General features: G+C 23.1%; 1 protein-coding gene across 1 annotated transcript in view; it reads left to right on the forward strand.

Annotated features, from left to right (window-relative positions):
* The window catches only part of Papss (3'-phosphoadenosine 5'-phosphosulfate synthase), a 29,559-nt gene extending 19,521 nt beyond the window's left edge, over positions 1–10,038 (forward strand). Inside the window, 6 exon segments of the mRNA XM_075303508.1 lie at positions 6,188–7,243; positions 7,314–7,469; positions 9,187–9,516; positions 9,518–9,610; positions 9,693–9,845; positions 9,847–10,038. Coding sequence (XP_075159623.1) covers positions 6,188–7,243; positions 7,314–7,469; positions 9,187–9,516; positions 9,518–9,610; positions 9,693–9,845; positions 9,847–9,900 — 1,842 coding nt within the window. The 3' untranslated portion in view covers positions 9,901–10,038.
* Positions 10,039–15,353: the final 5,315 nt, after the last annotated feature.

Genomic DNA, 15,353 nt, shown 5'->3' on the forward strand with positions numbered 1-15,353 from the left:
AATGTCCTCAATCTGAGAAATGATAGTATCAATTAAAATTACTTGAAAGTCAATCAAAAAATTAATTGATATTATTAATTTTTGTGATTGACTTTTGTTTCAATTAAAAAATTTGTTGAATCAATTAAAATGTTAATTGGATATTTTTTAAAACTCAATTAAGATTTTAATTGGAAAAATTTTCGCAAAAATTGTTTTCTGTGCAGGAAAGAAAATTTTGGTTAGCTTTAGAAAATTTAGGTTAATTTCAGAAAATTTGACAAAAATAAGTAAATACTTTTCAACAAATTGAAGAAAATTTATTAGACATAGTTAATTTTTTATTCAGTTGTTAAAGTAAATTTCGAAGTTTGAAGGAAAAAATTGGAATCAAAAAATTGCAAAAATGTCTTTAGTACCATATGAAGTTCATGATGGGAGCATTATTAGTAAAATGTACAAATTTTAACAAATTTTGAACTATTTTGTGGGAGACGCGAATTTAGTAAATCTTAAGACATAAATTTATGTTTCATTTATGTATATATTTTTTATACCCTTCACCACTACTGTGGTACAGTTTTAGTCCGATTGTCCTAAAATTTGGTATAGTGTCCTGTTTCGGCTCAGAGATGATCCCTATTGATTTTGGAAAAAATCGGTTCAGATTTAGATATAGCTGCCATATATATTTTTCACCGATCTGGTCATAATTGGCGTGTATATCAACCGATCTTCCTCAAATTCAGTACATTCGAATATTTTTATGTGTTGGGGGCTATATATAAAGTTTTGTCCCAAATACATAGATTTAAATATCACTCGATCTGGACAGAATTTGATAGACTTCTACAAAATCTATAGACTCAAAATTTAAGTCGGCTAATGCACTAGGGTGGAACACAATGTTCCACAGTGTGGCGCAAGGTATAAATATGGGAAACATTTAAATCTGAAGCAATTTTAAGGAAACCTCGCAAAAGTTTATTTATGATTTATCGCTCGATATATATGTATTAGAAGTTTAGGAAAATTAGAGTCATTTTTACAACTTTTCGACTAAGCAGTGGCGATTTTACAAGGAAAATGTTGGCATTTTGACCATTTTTGTCGAAATCTGAAAAACATATGTATGGGAGCTATATCTAAATCTGATTTTAACCAAATTAGGCACGCATAGCTACAATTCTAATTCTACTCCCTGTGCAAAATTTCAACTAAATCGGAGTTAAAAATTGGCCTCTGTGGTCATATGAGTGTCAATCGGGCGAAAGCTATATATGGGAGATATATCTAAATCTGGACTGATTTCAACCAAATTTGGCACGCATAGCTGCAATCCTAATTCTACTCCCTGTGCAAAATTTCAACTAAATCGGAGCAAAAAGTTGGCCTCTGTGGTCATATGAGTGTAAATCGGGCGAACGATATATATGGGAGCTATATCTAAATCTGAACCGATTTCAATAAAATTTGGCACACTTGACTACACTACTAATTGTACTCCTAGTGCAAAATTTCAACCAAATTGGTGTAAAACTCTAGCTTCTGGGACCGTATTACTCCATATCGGGCGAAAGATATATATGGGAGCTATATCTAAATCTGAACCGATTTCTTCCAAAATCAATAGGGATCTATTCTGAGCCAAAACACATACTTGTGCCAAATTTGAAGTCGATTGGACTAAAACTGCGACCTAGACTTTGATTACAAAAATGTGTTCGCGGACAGACGGACATGGCTATATCGACTCAGGAGCGCACCCTGAGCATTTTTGCCAAAGACACCATGTGTCTATCTCGTCTCCTTCTGGGTGTTGCAAACATATGCACTAACTTATAATACCCTGTTCCACAGTGTGACGCAGGGTATAAAAATATACAACATTGAAAATTTTGATTGGAAATAATTAATTTCTTATTACTCATTGGTTAGTTCATTAAATTTTGATTAAAATCTAAAGAAAAAAAAACCAAATATAATCTGAAAATCCCAAAAAAAAAATAAGGCATCTAAAGTAAAAGCAGTAAGAAATAAATAATTGTCTTAATTAATAAATTAAATGAGTTTTGTGACAAAAATCAATTAAATGTTAAATTGTGGCAATTATAAATTGATTGGAAGTGCCGAAGAAACCAAAAAATTTGTGATTTACAATATTTATTCATTGACATAACCACAAATGACCATTAAGACAATGAAAATTTGTAATTAATCGTTTAAAACGTTTTATCATTTACCAAAGTATTTTTTATAATGAAGAACTATATTTATTTATTAAGTTGTTTAGTTAGCTTAATTTTAATGAAAAATTTCATTCATATTATCAAGCTTTTTCTATCAGTTCTCTCGCTTATGTATAATAAAATAGATATGATATTTTGCTTTACATTGTAAATATTAGCATACATATTTTCCTTCGACCAATTCCAATATGCCCTAATGTACATATCTGGAAAAAAATCATAACTGTTCTTAATTGAGGTCAGTAAACCCGTAACCACCTAGAGCTAATCGAAATTAGCTTATTAAGCAGTTTTATTTCCAAACATTTGTTATTGTCGTCTGATGGTCATTATGGGCATATCAGATAAATATACTATGTAGTTGGCTGAAGGTTAAAATAGAAACAGAGATAAGTGTGAGCTTTTGTTGTTAACTTAAGGTCAACGAAAAGTTTTCTAATTTCTTCTTTGCCTTTTATATTAACATAAATTATTAATGATTTATACAAATAGGTTGTGAGTACACAGAAAGAAAAAAAAAATCATTCATACGGAACGAAAATTGTAGATAAACGAAATTCCGAAAATTGTAAATTTTATTTCTATAGAAAATTTTGTCAAAATTTTCTTTCTATAGAAAATTTTCAAAAAATTTTATTTCTATAGAAAATTTTCAAACAATTTTATTTCTATAGAAAATGTTTGCAAAATTTTATTTCTATAAAACATTTTGTCAAAATTTTATTTCTATAGAAAATTTTTGCAAAATTTTCTTTCTGCATTGTTGTTTTTTCTGCATTGTTGTTGTTCAAAACAAAACGAATTTTCTTTCTATAGAAAATTTTCTGAAAATCATTTATACGGCACGAAAATTGTAGATAAACGAAATTCCGAAAATTGTAAATTTTATTTCTATAGAAAATTTTCAAAAAAATTTATTTCTATAGAAAATTTTCAAAAAATTTTATTTCTATAGAAAATTTTCAAACAATTTTATTTCTATAGAAAATTTTTGCAAAATTGTATTTCTATAAAACATTTTGTCAAAATTTTATTTCTATAAAAAATTTTTGGAAAATTTTCTTTCTGCATTGTTGTTGTTCAAAACAAAACGAATTTTCTTTCTATAGAAAATTTTCTGAAAACACTAGGCAACAAATAACAAACTTTTCTCTGTGAATTGTTTCTAGCATATTTTTTCTTATTGATTATGACCTACTAAACACGAAAATGATTTTTAAAAAATTTTCTGTCGATTGGTTTTCGAGACACAATTTTTTTTTTTAATTTTTGGAGGTACACTTCCAATTTTGAGCATATCTTTCGTTTTCTTTAACCTTTTTGATCTTAATACTACTCAAATTAAAGAAAATTGAGCCGTCTACAACTCATTCTTTTTTAAATCGGGTAAGTAGTTTGGATGTTGGCGGCTTAAAAAGGTTAAAAAACGGCGTTTTTTTAGTAAAAATGTGGCAGAAAAAAACCATATAAAGATTCATATAAAATATAAAAAAATTGCTAACAGCAATTTTTGGTTTTTTACGTATTCTGAGAATGAGTTGTAGACGGCTCAATTTTCTTTAATTTGAGTAGTATTAAGATCAAAAAGGTTAAAGAAATCGAAAGATATGCTCAAACTTGGAAGTGTACCTCCAAAAATTAAAAAAAAAAATTGTGTCTCGAAAACCAATCGACAGAAAATTTTTTAAAAATCATTTTCGTGTTTAGTAGGTCATAATCAATAAGAAAAAATATGCTAGAAACAATTCACAAAATGGCTGTTGGCTAGTGAAATTTTATTTCTATAGAAAAGGTTTGCAAAATTTTATTTCTATAGAAAATTTTGTCAAAATTTTCTTTCTATAAAAAATTTTGTCAAAATTTTATTTCTATAGCAAATTTGTGCAAAATTTTATTTCTATCGAAAATTTCGTCAAAATTTTATTTCTATAAAAAATTTTGTCAAGATTTTCTTTCTATAAAAAAATTTTGTCAAAATTTTATTTCTATAGAAAATTTGTGCAAAATTTTATTTCTATAGAAAATTTTTTCAAAATTTTATTTCTATAGAAAATTTCGTCAAAATTGTATGTCATTAGAAAATTTTGTCACAATTTTATTTCTATAGAAAATTTTTGCAAAATTTTATTTCTTAGAAATTTTTTGCTAAATTTTATTTCTATAGAAAATTTGTGCAAACTTTATTTCTATAAACAATTTTTGGAAAATTTTCTTTCTATAGAAAATTTTTGCAAACTTTTATTTCTATAGAAATTTTTTGGAAAATTTTATTTCTATAGAAAATTTTTGCAAAATGTTATTTCTATAGAAAATTTTTGCAAAATTTTATTTCTATAGAAAATTTTCAAACAATTTTATTTCTATAGCAAATCTTTGCAAAATTTTATTTCTATAAAACATTTTGTCAAAATTTTATTTCTATAGAAAATTTTGTCAAAATTTTATTTATATAGAAAATTTTGTCAAAATTTTATTTCTATAGAAAATTTCGTCAAAATTTTATGTCTTTAGAAAATTTTGTCAAAATTTTATGTCTTTAGAAAATTTTGTAAAAATTTTATTTTTATAAAAAATTCTATCAAAATTTTATTTCTTAAGGAAATTTTATCAAAACTTTATTTCTATAGAAAATTTTTTGAGAAATGTTATTTTTATATAAAATTTTGTCAAAATGTTATTTCTATAGAAAATTTTGTCAAAATTTTATTTCTATAGAATATTTGTGCAACATTTTATTTCTATAGATAATTTTCTCAAAATGTTATTTCTATAGAAAATTTTGTCAAAATTGTATTTCTATAGAAAATTTCGTCAAAATGTTATTTCTATAGAAAACTTTGTCAAAATTTTATTTCTATAAAAAATTTTGTCAAAATTTTATTTCCATTTTATTTCTATAGAAAATTTTGTCAAAATTGTATTTCTAGAGAAAATTTCGTCATAATTTTATTTCTATAGAAAACTTTGTCAAAATTTTATTTCTATAAAAAATGTTGTCAAAATTTTATTTCTATAGAAAAATTTTGCAAAATTTTATTTCTATCGAAAATTTCGTCAAAATTTTATGTTTTTAGAAAATTTTGTTAAAATTGTATTTCTATAGAAAATTTTGTCAAAATTTTATTTCTATAGAAAATTTTGTCAACATTTTATTTCTATAATAATTCTGTCAAAATTTTATTTCTATAGTAAAAGTTGACAAAATTTTATTTCTATATAAAATTTCGTCAAAATTTTATTTCTATAGAAAATTTTGTCAAATTTTTATTTCTATAAAAAATGTTGTCAAAATGTTATTTCTATAGAAAATTTGTGCAAAATTTTATTGCTATAGAAAATTTGTGCAAAATTTTATTTCCATAGAAAATTTTTTTTTTTTATAGAAAATTTCGTCAAAATTTTATGTTTTTAGAAAATTTTGTCAAAATTGTATTCCTATTAAAAACGTCAAAATTTTATTTCTTAAGGAAATTTTATCAAAATTTTATTTCTATAGAAAATTTTGTCAAAATTTTATTTCTATAGAAAATTTTGTCAAAATCTTATTTCTATAGAAAATTTTTGCAAAATTTTATTTCTATAGAAAATTTTTGCAAAATTTTATTTCTATAGAAAATTTTTGTTTGCCCAAATGTTTGCCCAAATAAATTTGACAAACATTCTTTTCCTCTGTTGGTTAAGCTACACTTGTAGTCAATGCATGATTTTAAGCTGAAATAAAAAAACAACAACAATGATTAAAGAACAAAACCAACAATAACAAAACAAAACGAATGAAAAATTTTATTTCTATAGAAAATTTTTGCAAAATTTTATTTCTATAGAAAATTTTTGCAAAATTTTATTTCTATAGAAACCTGTTATCAATACCAAAATTCTTAAGGGAAGGAAGTCAAAATCTTTAGATCCAAATAAACTTTTTCAAATTCCAATTATATATAATTCTCATTTATTTGCAGTGTCTACAAGTGGCCACAAATGTAACTGAACAAAAACATCATGTAACCCGAGAGGTACGTGGTAAGAACCTCGGTCTGTGTCGTGGTTTTCGTGGCTGCACTGTTTGGCTAACAGGTCTGAGTGGAGCTGGTAAAACATCCATTGCTTTCGAACTGGAAGCCTATTTGGTGTCACGTGGCATACCAGCCTATGGCCTCGATGGTGATAATATACGCACAGGATTAAATAAAAATCTCGGCTTTACACCAGCCGATCGTGAAGAAAATATACGACGTGTGGGAGAAGTAGCAAAATTATTTGCTGATAGTGGTGTTGTCTCAATATGCAGTTTTGTATCACCCTTTTCCGATGATCGTGATATGGCACGAAAAATACATAAGGATGCCGATTTGAAATTTTACGAAATCTTCGTCGACACTCCCCTGTCAGTATGTGAGTCGCGTGATGTTAAAGGTCTATACAAAAAAGCCCGCGAAGGTGTTATCATAGGCTTCACTGGTATCACTCAGGAATATGAGAAACCTGAGAGTCCTGAATTGATAGTTAGCACTGATGGTTTCACCATCAAAGAATCAACACAAAAAGTCATTCAGCTTTTGGAGGACGAAGGTATTATACCCAAAACGCTTCGTGACGTTGAAACTTTGCCCGAATTGTATGTACAGCCTTCTTTAAAAGAAGCCATCCTAAATGAGGCTAAATCATTACCTGCCGTACCAATAACTGAAGTTGAACTGCAATGGGTACAAGTCTTGGCCGAAGGATGGGCTTATCCCTTAAAGGGATTTATGCGTGAGGATGAATATTTACAAACATTGCATTTCAATTCAATTCTAAGCGAGGATGGAGCCTTTCGTGAAAACCAATCGGTTCCAATTGTCTTGTCTGCGACACAGGAACTTAAGGAAAAACTAGATGGAGTTTCGGCCATAACATTAACACATGCCAATAAACCCATTGCAATTCTTAGGAAGCCAGAATTTTACTATCATCGCAAAGAAGAACGTTTAAGTAGACAATTTGGAACAAGCAATCCCAATCATCCATATATTAAGGTGAGTTCCATGTGAGAAGAGAACCTATTTTTAACGAAAAATAATACTGGGAATATTCTCAATTTTGCAGATGGTCTTGGAATCTGGTGATTATCTTGTGGGTGGTGATTTGGATGTTATTGAGAGAATTCAATGGAATGATGGTCTTGACCAATATCGTCTAACGCCCAATGAATTAAGGCAACGTTTTACAGAAATGAATGCCGATGCTATATTTGCTTTCCAAGTAAGTTTCGATACCACCATATAAGGGGTTTAAAAGTAAAAACCACGGCTGCCACTCGTGCCAAACATAATCTACCAAAATCTGAAGAAAATTTTACCAAAAACCTATCAAATTAAAAAAAAAATGAAAATTCTATTTCTATAGACAATTTTGCAAAATTCTATTTTCATAGAAAATTTTTGCAATATTTTATTTCTACAGAAAATTTTTGCAAAATTTTGTTTCTATAGAACATTTTTGCAAAATTTTATTTCTATAGAAAATTTTTACAAAATTTTATTTCTAAAGATTTTTTTTGCAAAATTTTATTTCTATAGATTTTTTTTTGAAAATATTATTTCTATAGAAAATATTTGCAAAATTTTATTTCTATAGAACATTTTGTAAAATTTTATTTCTATAGGAAATTTATGCAAAATTTTATTTCTAGAGAAATTTTTTGCAAAATTTTTCTATAGAAATAGTTGAATAAAATTTCTATAGATTTTATTCAAAATATATCTATAGAAAATTTATGCAAAATTTTATTTCTATAGAAAATTTTGTCAAAATTTTATTTCTATAGAAAATTTTTGCAAAATTTTATTTCTTTAGAAGATTTTGTCAAAATTGTATTTCTATAGAATTTTTTTAAATATTATTTCTTTAGAAAAATTTTGCAAAATTTTATTTGTATAGAAAGTTTTGTCAAAATTTTATTTCTATAGAAAATTTATGCAAAATTTTATTTCTGTAGAAAATTTATGCAAAATTTTATTTCTATAGAAAAAATTTGCAAAATTTTATTTCTATAGACATTTTTTTTTCAAAATATTATTTCTATAGAAAATATTTGCAAAATTTTATTTCTATAGAAAATTTATGCAAAATTTTATTTCTATAGATAATTTTGTCCAAATTTTATTTCTGTAGAAAATTTATGCAAAATTTTATTTCTATAGAAAAATTTTACAAAATTTTATTTCTATAGACATTTTGTTCAAAATATTATTTCTATAGAAAATTTTTGCAAAATTTTATTTCTATAGAAAATTTTTGCAAGATTTTATTTCTATAGAAAATTTATGCAAAATATTATTTCTATAGAAAATGTTTGCAAGATTTTATTTCTATAGAAAAATTTTGCAAAATTTTATTTCTATAGAAAATTTTTGAAAGATTTTATTTCTATAGAAAAATTTTGCAAAATTTTATTTCTATAGAAAAATTTTATTTCTATAGAAAATTTTGTCAAAATTGTATTTCTATAGATTTTTTTTTTAAATAATATTTCTTTAGAAAATTTTTGCAAAATTTTATTTCTATGGAAAATGTTGTCAAAATTTTATTTTTATTAAAAATTTTGTCAAAATTTTATTTCTATAGAAAATTTTGTCAAAATTTTATTTCTATAGAAAATTTTGTCAAAATTTTATTTCTATAGAAAATTTTTGCAAAAAGTTATTTCTATAGAAAATTTTTCAAAATTTTATTTCTATAGAAAGTTTTTGCAAAATTTTATTTCTATAGAAAATTTTGTCAAAATTTTATTTATTTAAAAAATTTTGTGAAAATTTTATTTATTTAAAAAACTTTGTGAAAATTTTATTTCTATAAAAAATTTTCTCAATTTTATTTCTATAGAAAATTTTTGTAAAATTTTATTTCTATAGAAAAGTTTTGTAAAATTTTATTCCTATTTTGCCGAAAGTATTAACATTTCCTGTTTCTTTTATAGCTCCGTAATCCCATACACAATGGTCATGCCTTATTGATGCAGGATACGAAACGACAATTGCTTGAGAGAGGTTTTAAGAAACCCGTCCTTCTATTACATCCCCTTGGTGGTTGGACTAAAGATGACGATGTACCATTACCCGTTCGCATGGCTCAACATCAAGCTGTTTTGGATTCTGGCGTATTAAACCGAGACGATACTGTCTTGGCCATATTCCCTTCGCCCATGATGTATGCTGGTCCTACAGAAGTCCAATGGCATGCTAAGGCTCGTATGAATGCTGGGGCAAATTTCTATATAGTAGGCAGAGATCCAGCTGGTATGCCACATCCCGATAAAAGAAATGTATCCTGATGGTAATCTATATGAAGCTACACATGGGGCTCGTGTACTTAAAATGGGCCAAGGTTTAGATAGTATGGAGGTATGTTGTTTTGGAATAGGAAATTTTATTGAAGAATTTTAATATTTTTGTGTATTTGTTTTTTTTTTTGTTTTTTCAATAGATTTTACCGTTCCGGGTGGCTGCATATGATAAAAGTGTCTCGCGTATGGCCTTTTTTGAGCCCAAACGTAAAGATGACTTTGAATTCATCTCAGGTACTAAAATGCGCACACTAGCCAAGACCGGTATGAATCCTCCCGATGGTTTTATGGAACCCAAAAGCCTGGAAGATTCTTGCCGAGTACTACCAATCCCTAACCAAACAATAGTCGCTACAAATCCCTTGAACCCAATAATGGGAAAATGGAATTACAAAACTAAACATTTACCAAACGTATATTTCACATATACATATGAGTATCGTTATCATTTAAGTGCAATTCTTTCCAAAAAACGAAACAAAACAACACGAAACAGAGAACTAAACAAAACATCCACTATTTTATAATGATTGCTCTTCCTATTTTTTACATTACCATTAGTTTTAAGTGATCCATAGTTGTGTTTTTGTTCTTTTTGTCTAGTTATTTGAAATTGTGTAATGTTTACAGATCAGTATACACAATCATCAAAAGTTTTACACATTTTTATATGAAAATATTCAGACATACATAAACTCCCAGCAAAATTGGTCGTTGATCAAAGACGTAAAGTAATTCAATCTATTCTTAAAATATGGAAGTGCTTTTAATTTTTTTTTTAGTTTACTTTCGAATGTTATATGCAAAAAAAAACTATTTTTGGCTTTAATTAGTTGATTCAATTAATTTGAGTAGTTAATATCCGGTTTAATTAAAAAAAATAGATAATGAAAAAATAAAAATAAAAATAAAAGTCGGCATTTGTTAGCATTTCGATATTTACCAAATTTGGAAAAATCGTTTAATAAAAATAATTTCAATTAGAATTTTAAAGCAAAAAATGTTGATCCTATTTTTATGTGCAATATTTTTATTAAAAAAAAAATAATTTTAGTAGCATGTTCAATTTTTATAAATTAAATTTGTATTAAATCGAAAATCGACTAATTGATTTTTAATGTTGCACCAAATCGGTTTAACCGACATGCATTAACGTAATAAAAAAATATTCCAAAACATTAATCCTCAAATAATCGACTTTTTCATTGATCGCAATTCGAAAATTTTTAAAATAATTGAAAAGCTAAACTTTATGAATTCTAGATTGTAAAACAAATTCTATTTTGGAAGTACTTGGATTGGATTTTTGATTGCTGGGAATACTTCTATAGATAACTTGGTATTCAAACTGTGTTCGTTGGATTTATATATTTATACTTTTATATACATACAAATATTTATGTAAAAGCAGCTTTTTACTATATATATTTTTTTTAATTTTTACACGTTCCAGTCAGTCAAATGCAAAGACTGGATCTGGATGGCATATGAGTATTGTACTATTCTGTACGTATATATGTACATATAAACTAATATAAATATCTATTATCATATCTGTTAAAATTTTATAAATAAAAGATTTTATAATTTCATTGTCCATTGTGTCTTAACAATTACTCGATGAAGTAAGTAAGTAAGCTTGCGTATAGGTACCACATAGAACATTTTGTCAAAAATTTATTTCTATAAAAATTTTTTTTTTTAATTTTATTTCTATTTTTTACAAAATTTTATTTTTATAGAAAATTTTATCAAAATTTTATTTCTATAGAAAATTTTTAAAAAATTTCATTTCTATAGAAAAGTTTTGGAAAATTTTATTTGTATAAAAAATTTTTGCAAATTTTTATTTCTATAGAAAATTTTAGCAAAAATTTATTTCTATAGAAAATTTTGTCAAAATTTTATTTCTGTATAAAATTTTGTCAAAATTTCATTTCTAAAGAAAATGTTTGCAAAATTTTATTTCTATACAAAATGTTTGCAAAATTTTATTTCTATAGAAAATTTTGTCAAAATTTTATTTCTACACAAAATTTTCTCAAAATTTTATTTCTATAGAAAATTTTATCAAATTTTTATTTCTATAGAAAATTTTAGCAAAAATTTATTTCTATAGAAAATTTTGTCAAAATTTGATTTCTATAGATATTTTTGTCAAAATTTTATTTCTATACAAAATTTTGTCAAAATTTCATTTCTATACAAAATTTTGTCAAAATTTTATTTCTATACAAAATTTTGTCAAAATTTTATTTCTATAGAAAATTTTTGCAAAATTTTATTTCTATACAAAATGTTTGCAAAATTTTATTTCTATAGAAAATTTTTCCTAAATTTTATTTCTATTAAAATTTTTGTCAAAATTTTATTTCTATAGAAAATTTTTCCTAAATTTTATTTCTATAGAAAATTTTTCCTAAATTTTATTTCTATAGAAAATTTTATCAAAATTTTATTTCTATAGAAAATTTTTGCAAAATTTTATATCTATAGAAAATTTTTGCAAAATTTTATTTCTATAGAAAATTTTGTCAAAATTTTATTTCTATAGAAAACGTTTCCTAAATTTTTACAATTTTTTTTGAAAATTTTGTCAAAATTTTATTTCTACACAAAATTTTCTCAAAATTTTATTTCTATGGAAAATTGTATCAAATTTTTATTTCTATAGAAAATTTTAGCAAAAATTTATTTCTATAGAAAATTTTGTCAAAATTTGATGTCTATATATAATTTTGTCAAAATTTTATTTCTATACAAAATTTTGTCAAAATTTCATTTCTATACAAAATTTTGTCAAAATTTTATTTCTATACAAAATTTTGTCAAAATTTTATTTCTATAGAAAATTTTTGCAAAATTTTATTTCTATACAAAATTTTCTCACAATTTTATTTCTATAGAAAATTTTTCCTAAATTTTATTTCTATTAAAATTTTTGTCAAAATTTTATTTCTATAGAAAATTTTTCCTAAATTTTATTTCTAGAAAATTTTATCAAAATTTTATTTCTATAGAAAATTGTTGCAAAATTTTATTTCTATAGAAAATTTTTGCAAAATTTTATTTGTATAGAAAATTTTGTCAAAATTTTATTGCTACACAAAATTTTCTCAATATTTTATTTCTATAGAAAATGTTTCCTAAATTTTTACAAAATTTTTACAAAATTTTATTTTTATTTCTATAGAAAATTTTTGCAAAATTTTATTTGTATAGAAAATTTTGTCAAAATTTTATTTCTATACAAAATTTTCTCACAATTTTATTTCTATAGAAAATTTTTCCTAAATTTTATTTCTATAGAAAATTTTATTTTTATAGAAAATTTTATCAAAATTTTATTTCTATAGAAAATTTTTGCAAAATTTTATTTCTATCGAAAATTGTGTCAAAATTTTATTTCTATAGAAAATTTTTGCAAAATTTTATTTCTATAGAAAAGTTTTGCAAAATTTTATTTGTATAGAAAATTTTGTCAAAATTTTATTTCTACACAAAATTTTCTCAAAATTTTATTTCTATAGAAAATGTTTCCTAAATTTTTACAAAATTTTATTTTTATAGAAAATTTTTATTTCTATAAAAAATTTTGTCAAAATTTTATTTCTATACAAAATTTTCTCAAAATTTTATTTCTATAGAAAATTTTTCCTAAATTTTATTTCTATAGAAAATTTTACAAAATTTTATTTTTATAGAAAATTTTATCAAAATTTTATTTCTATAGAAAATTTTTGCAAAATTTTATTTTTATAGAAAATTTTTGCAAAATTTTATTTCTATAGAAAATTTGGTCAAAATTTTATTTCTATACAAAATTTTTGCAAAATTTGATTTCTATACAAAATTTTTGCAAAATTTTATTTCTATACAAAATGTTATTTCTATAGAAAATGTTTTCTATAGATTTCTACAATAAAATTTATATTTAGATTTCGGTGGGATAGCATTTTTCATGTTATGATATTTTTAACAATAACATAAAAATATAATACATTTCATGTGTTCCCTTTGCAATCGAAATTTTGTATACTCTTTATAAAAATCTACGCTGAACATATTCGATTAAACGATTGTCAAACCCTGGTTTTCGGATTAACCGAAAATGCGAATTTTTCACTATCCAGGTTCGGTTTTTGTAAAATTTTTGCAGAAATTTATTCCTATAGATTTTTTTTCAAAACTTTATTTCTATAGAATTTTGTTTTTCTATAAAAAATTTTATTTCTATAAAAAATTTTTGTAAAATTTTATTTCCATAGAAAATTTTTGCAAAATTTTATTTCTATAGAAAATTTTTGCAAAATTGATAGTTGACCTTTAAACTGTTAATTATATTTGTTTAGTTCGGATTGAGGTCATATGAATAAAAACAGATGTTGTTTTTTTTTGAGTTGTATTTTTATTTAAAATTGTATAAAAAAACAAAATCTGTTTTTATTCATATGACCTCAAGCCGAACTAAACAAATATAATTAAAATTTTATTTATATAGAATAACATATTTTGTCAAAATTTTATTTCTATAGAAAATTTTTGTAAATTTTTAATCCTATAGAAAATTTTTGCAAAATTTTATTTCTATAGAAAATTTTGTGAAAATTGTATTTTTATAGAAAATATTGTAAAAATTTTATTTCTATAACATTTTTTTACAAAATTGTATTTCTATATAAATTGTATTTTTTTTAGAATATTTTCTCAAAATTTATTTCTATAGAAAAATTTCTCAAAATTTTATTTCTATAGAAAATTTTGTCAAAATTTTATTTCCATAGAAAATTTTTGCAAAATTTTATTTCTATAGACAATTTTGTCAAAATTTTATTTCTATAGAAAATTTTATTTCTATAGATGATTTTTTAAAAATTTGATTTCTATAGAAAACTTTCTCAAAATGTTATTTCCATAGAAAATTTTTGCAAAATTTTATTTCTATAGATGATTTTTGAAAAATTTGATTTCTATAGAAAATTTTCTCAAAATTTTATTTCTATAGAAAATTTTGTCAATATTTTAATTCAATAGAAAATTTTTGCAAAATTTTATTTCTATAGAAAATTTTCTCAAAATTTTATTTCTATAGAAAATTTTGTCAATATTTTAATTCAATAGAAAATTTTTGCAAAATTTTATTTCTATAGAAAATTTTTGCAAAATTTTATTTCTATAGAAAATTTTCTCAAAATTTTATTTCTATAGAAAATTTTGTCAATATTTTATTTCCATAGAAAATTTTTGCAAAATTTTATTTTTATAGAAAATTTTTGCATAATTTTATTTCTATAGAAAATTTTGTCAATATTTTATTTCCATAGAAAATTTTTGCAAAATTTTATTTCTATAGAAAATTTTTGTAAAATTTTATTTCTATAGAAAATTTTTGTAAAATTTTATTTCTATAGAAAATTTTGTCAATATTTTATTTCCATAGAAAATTTTTGCAAAATTTTATTTCTATAGAAAATTTTTGTCAATATTTTATTTCCATAGAAAATTTTTGCAAAATTTTATCTCTATATAAAATTTTTGCAAAATTTTATTTCTATAGAAAACTTTTGCAAAATTTTATCTCTATATAAAATGTTTGCAAAATTTATTTCTATAGAAAATTTTTGCAAAATTTTATTTCTATAGAAAAATTTTTGCAAAATTTTATTTCTATAAAAAATGTTGGCAAGATATTAATTCTATAGAAAAATTTTTGCAAAATTTTATTTCTATAGAAAATTTTCGCAAAAAAATTTTTTTTATATTATCAAACTTACCTTTACCACTCAAATAAAAAAGTCAAA

This window comes from Haematobia irritans, chromosome 4 (genome assembly GCF_050003625.1).
Source record: "Haematobia irritans isolate KBUSLIRL chromosome 4, ASM5000362v1, whole genome shotgun sequence".
NCBI lineage: Eukaryota > Metazoa > Arthropoda > Insecta > Diptera > Muscidae > Haematobia > Haematobia irritans.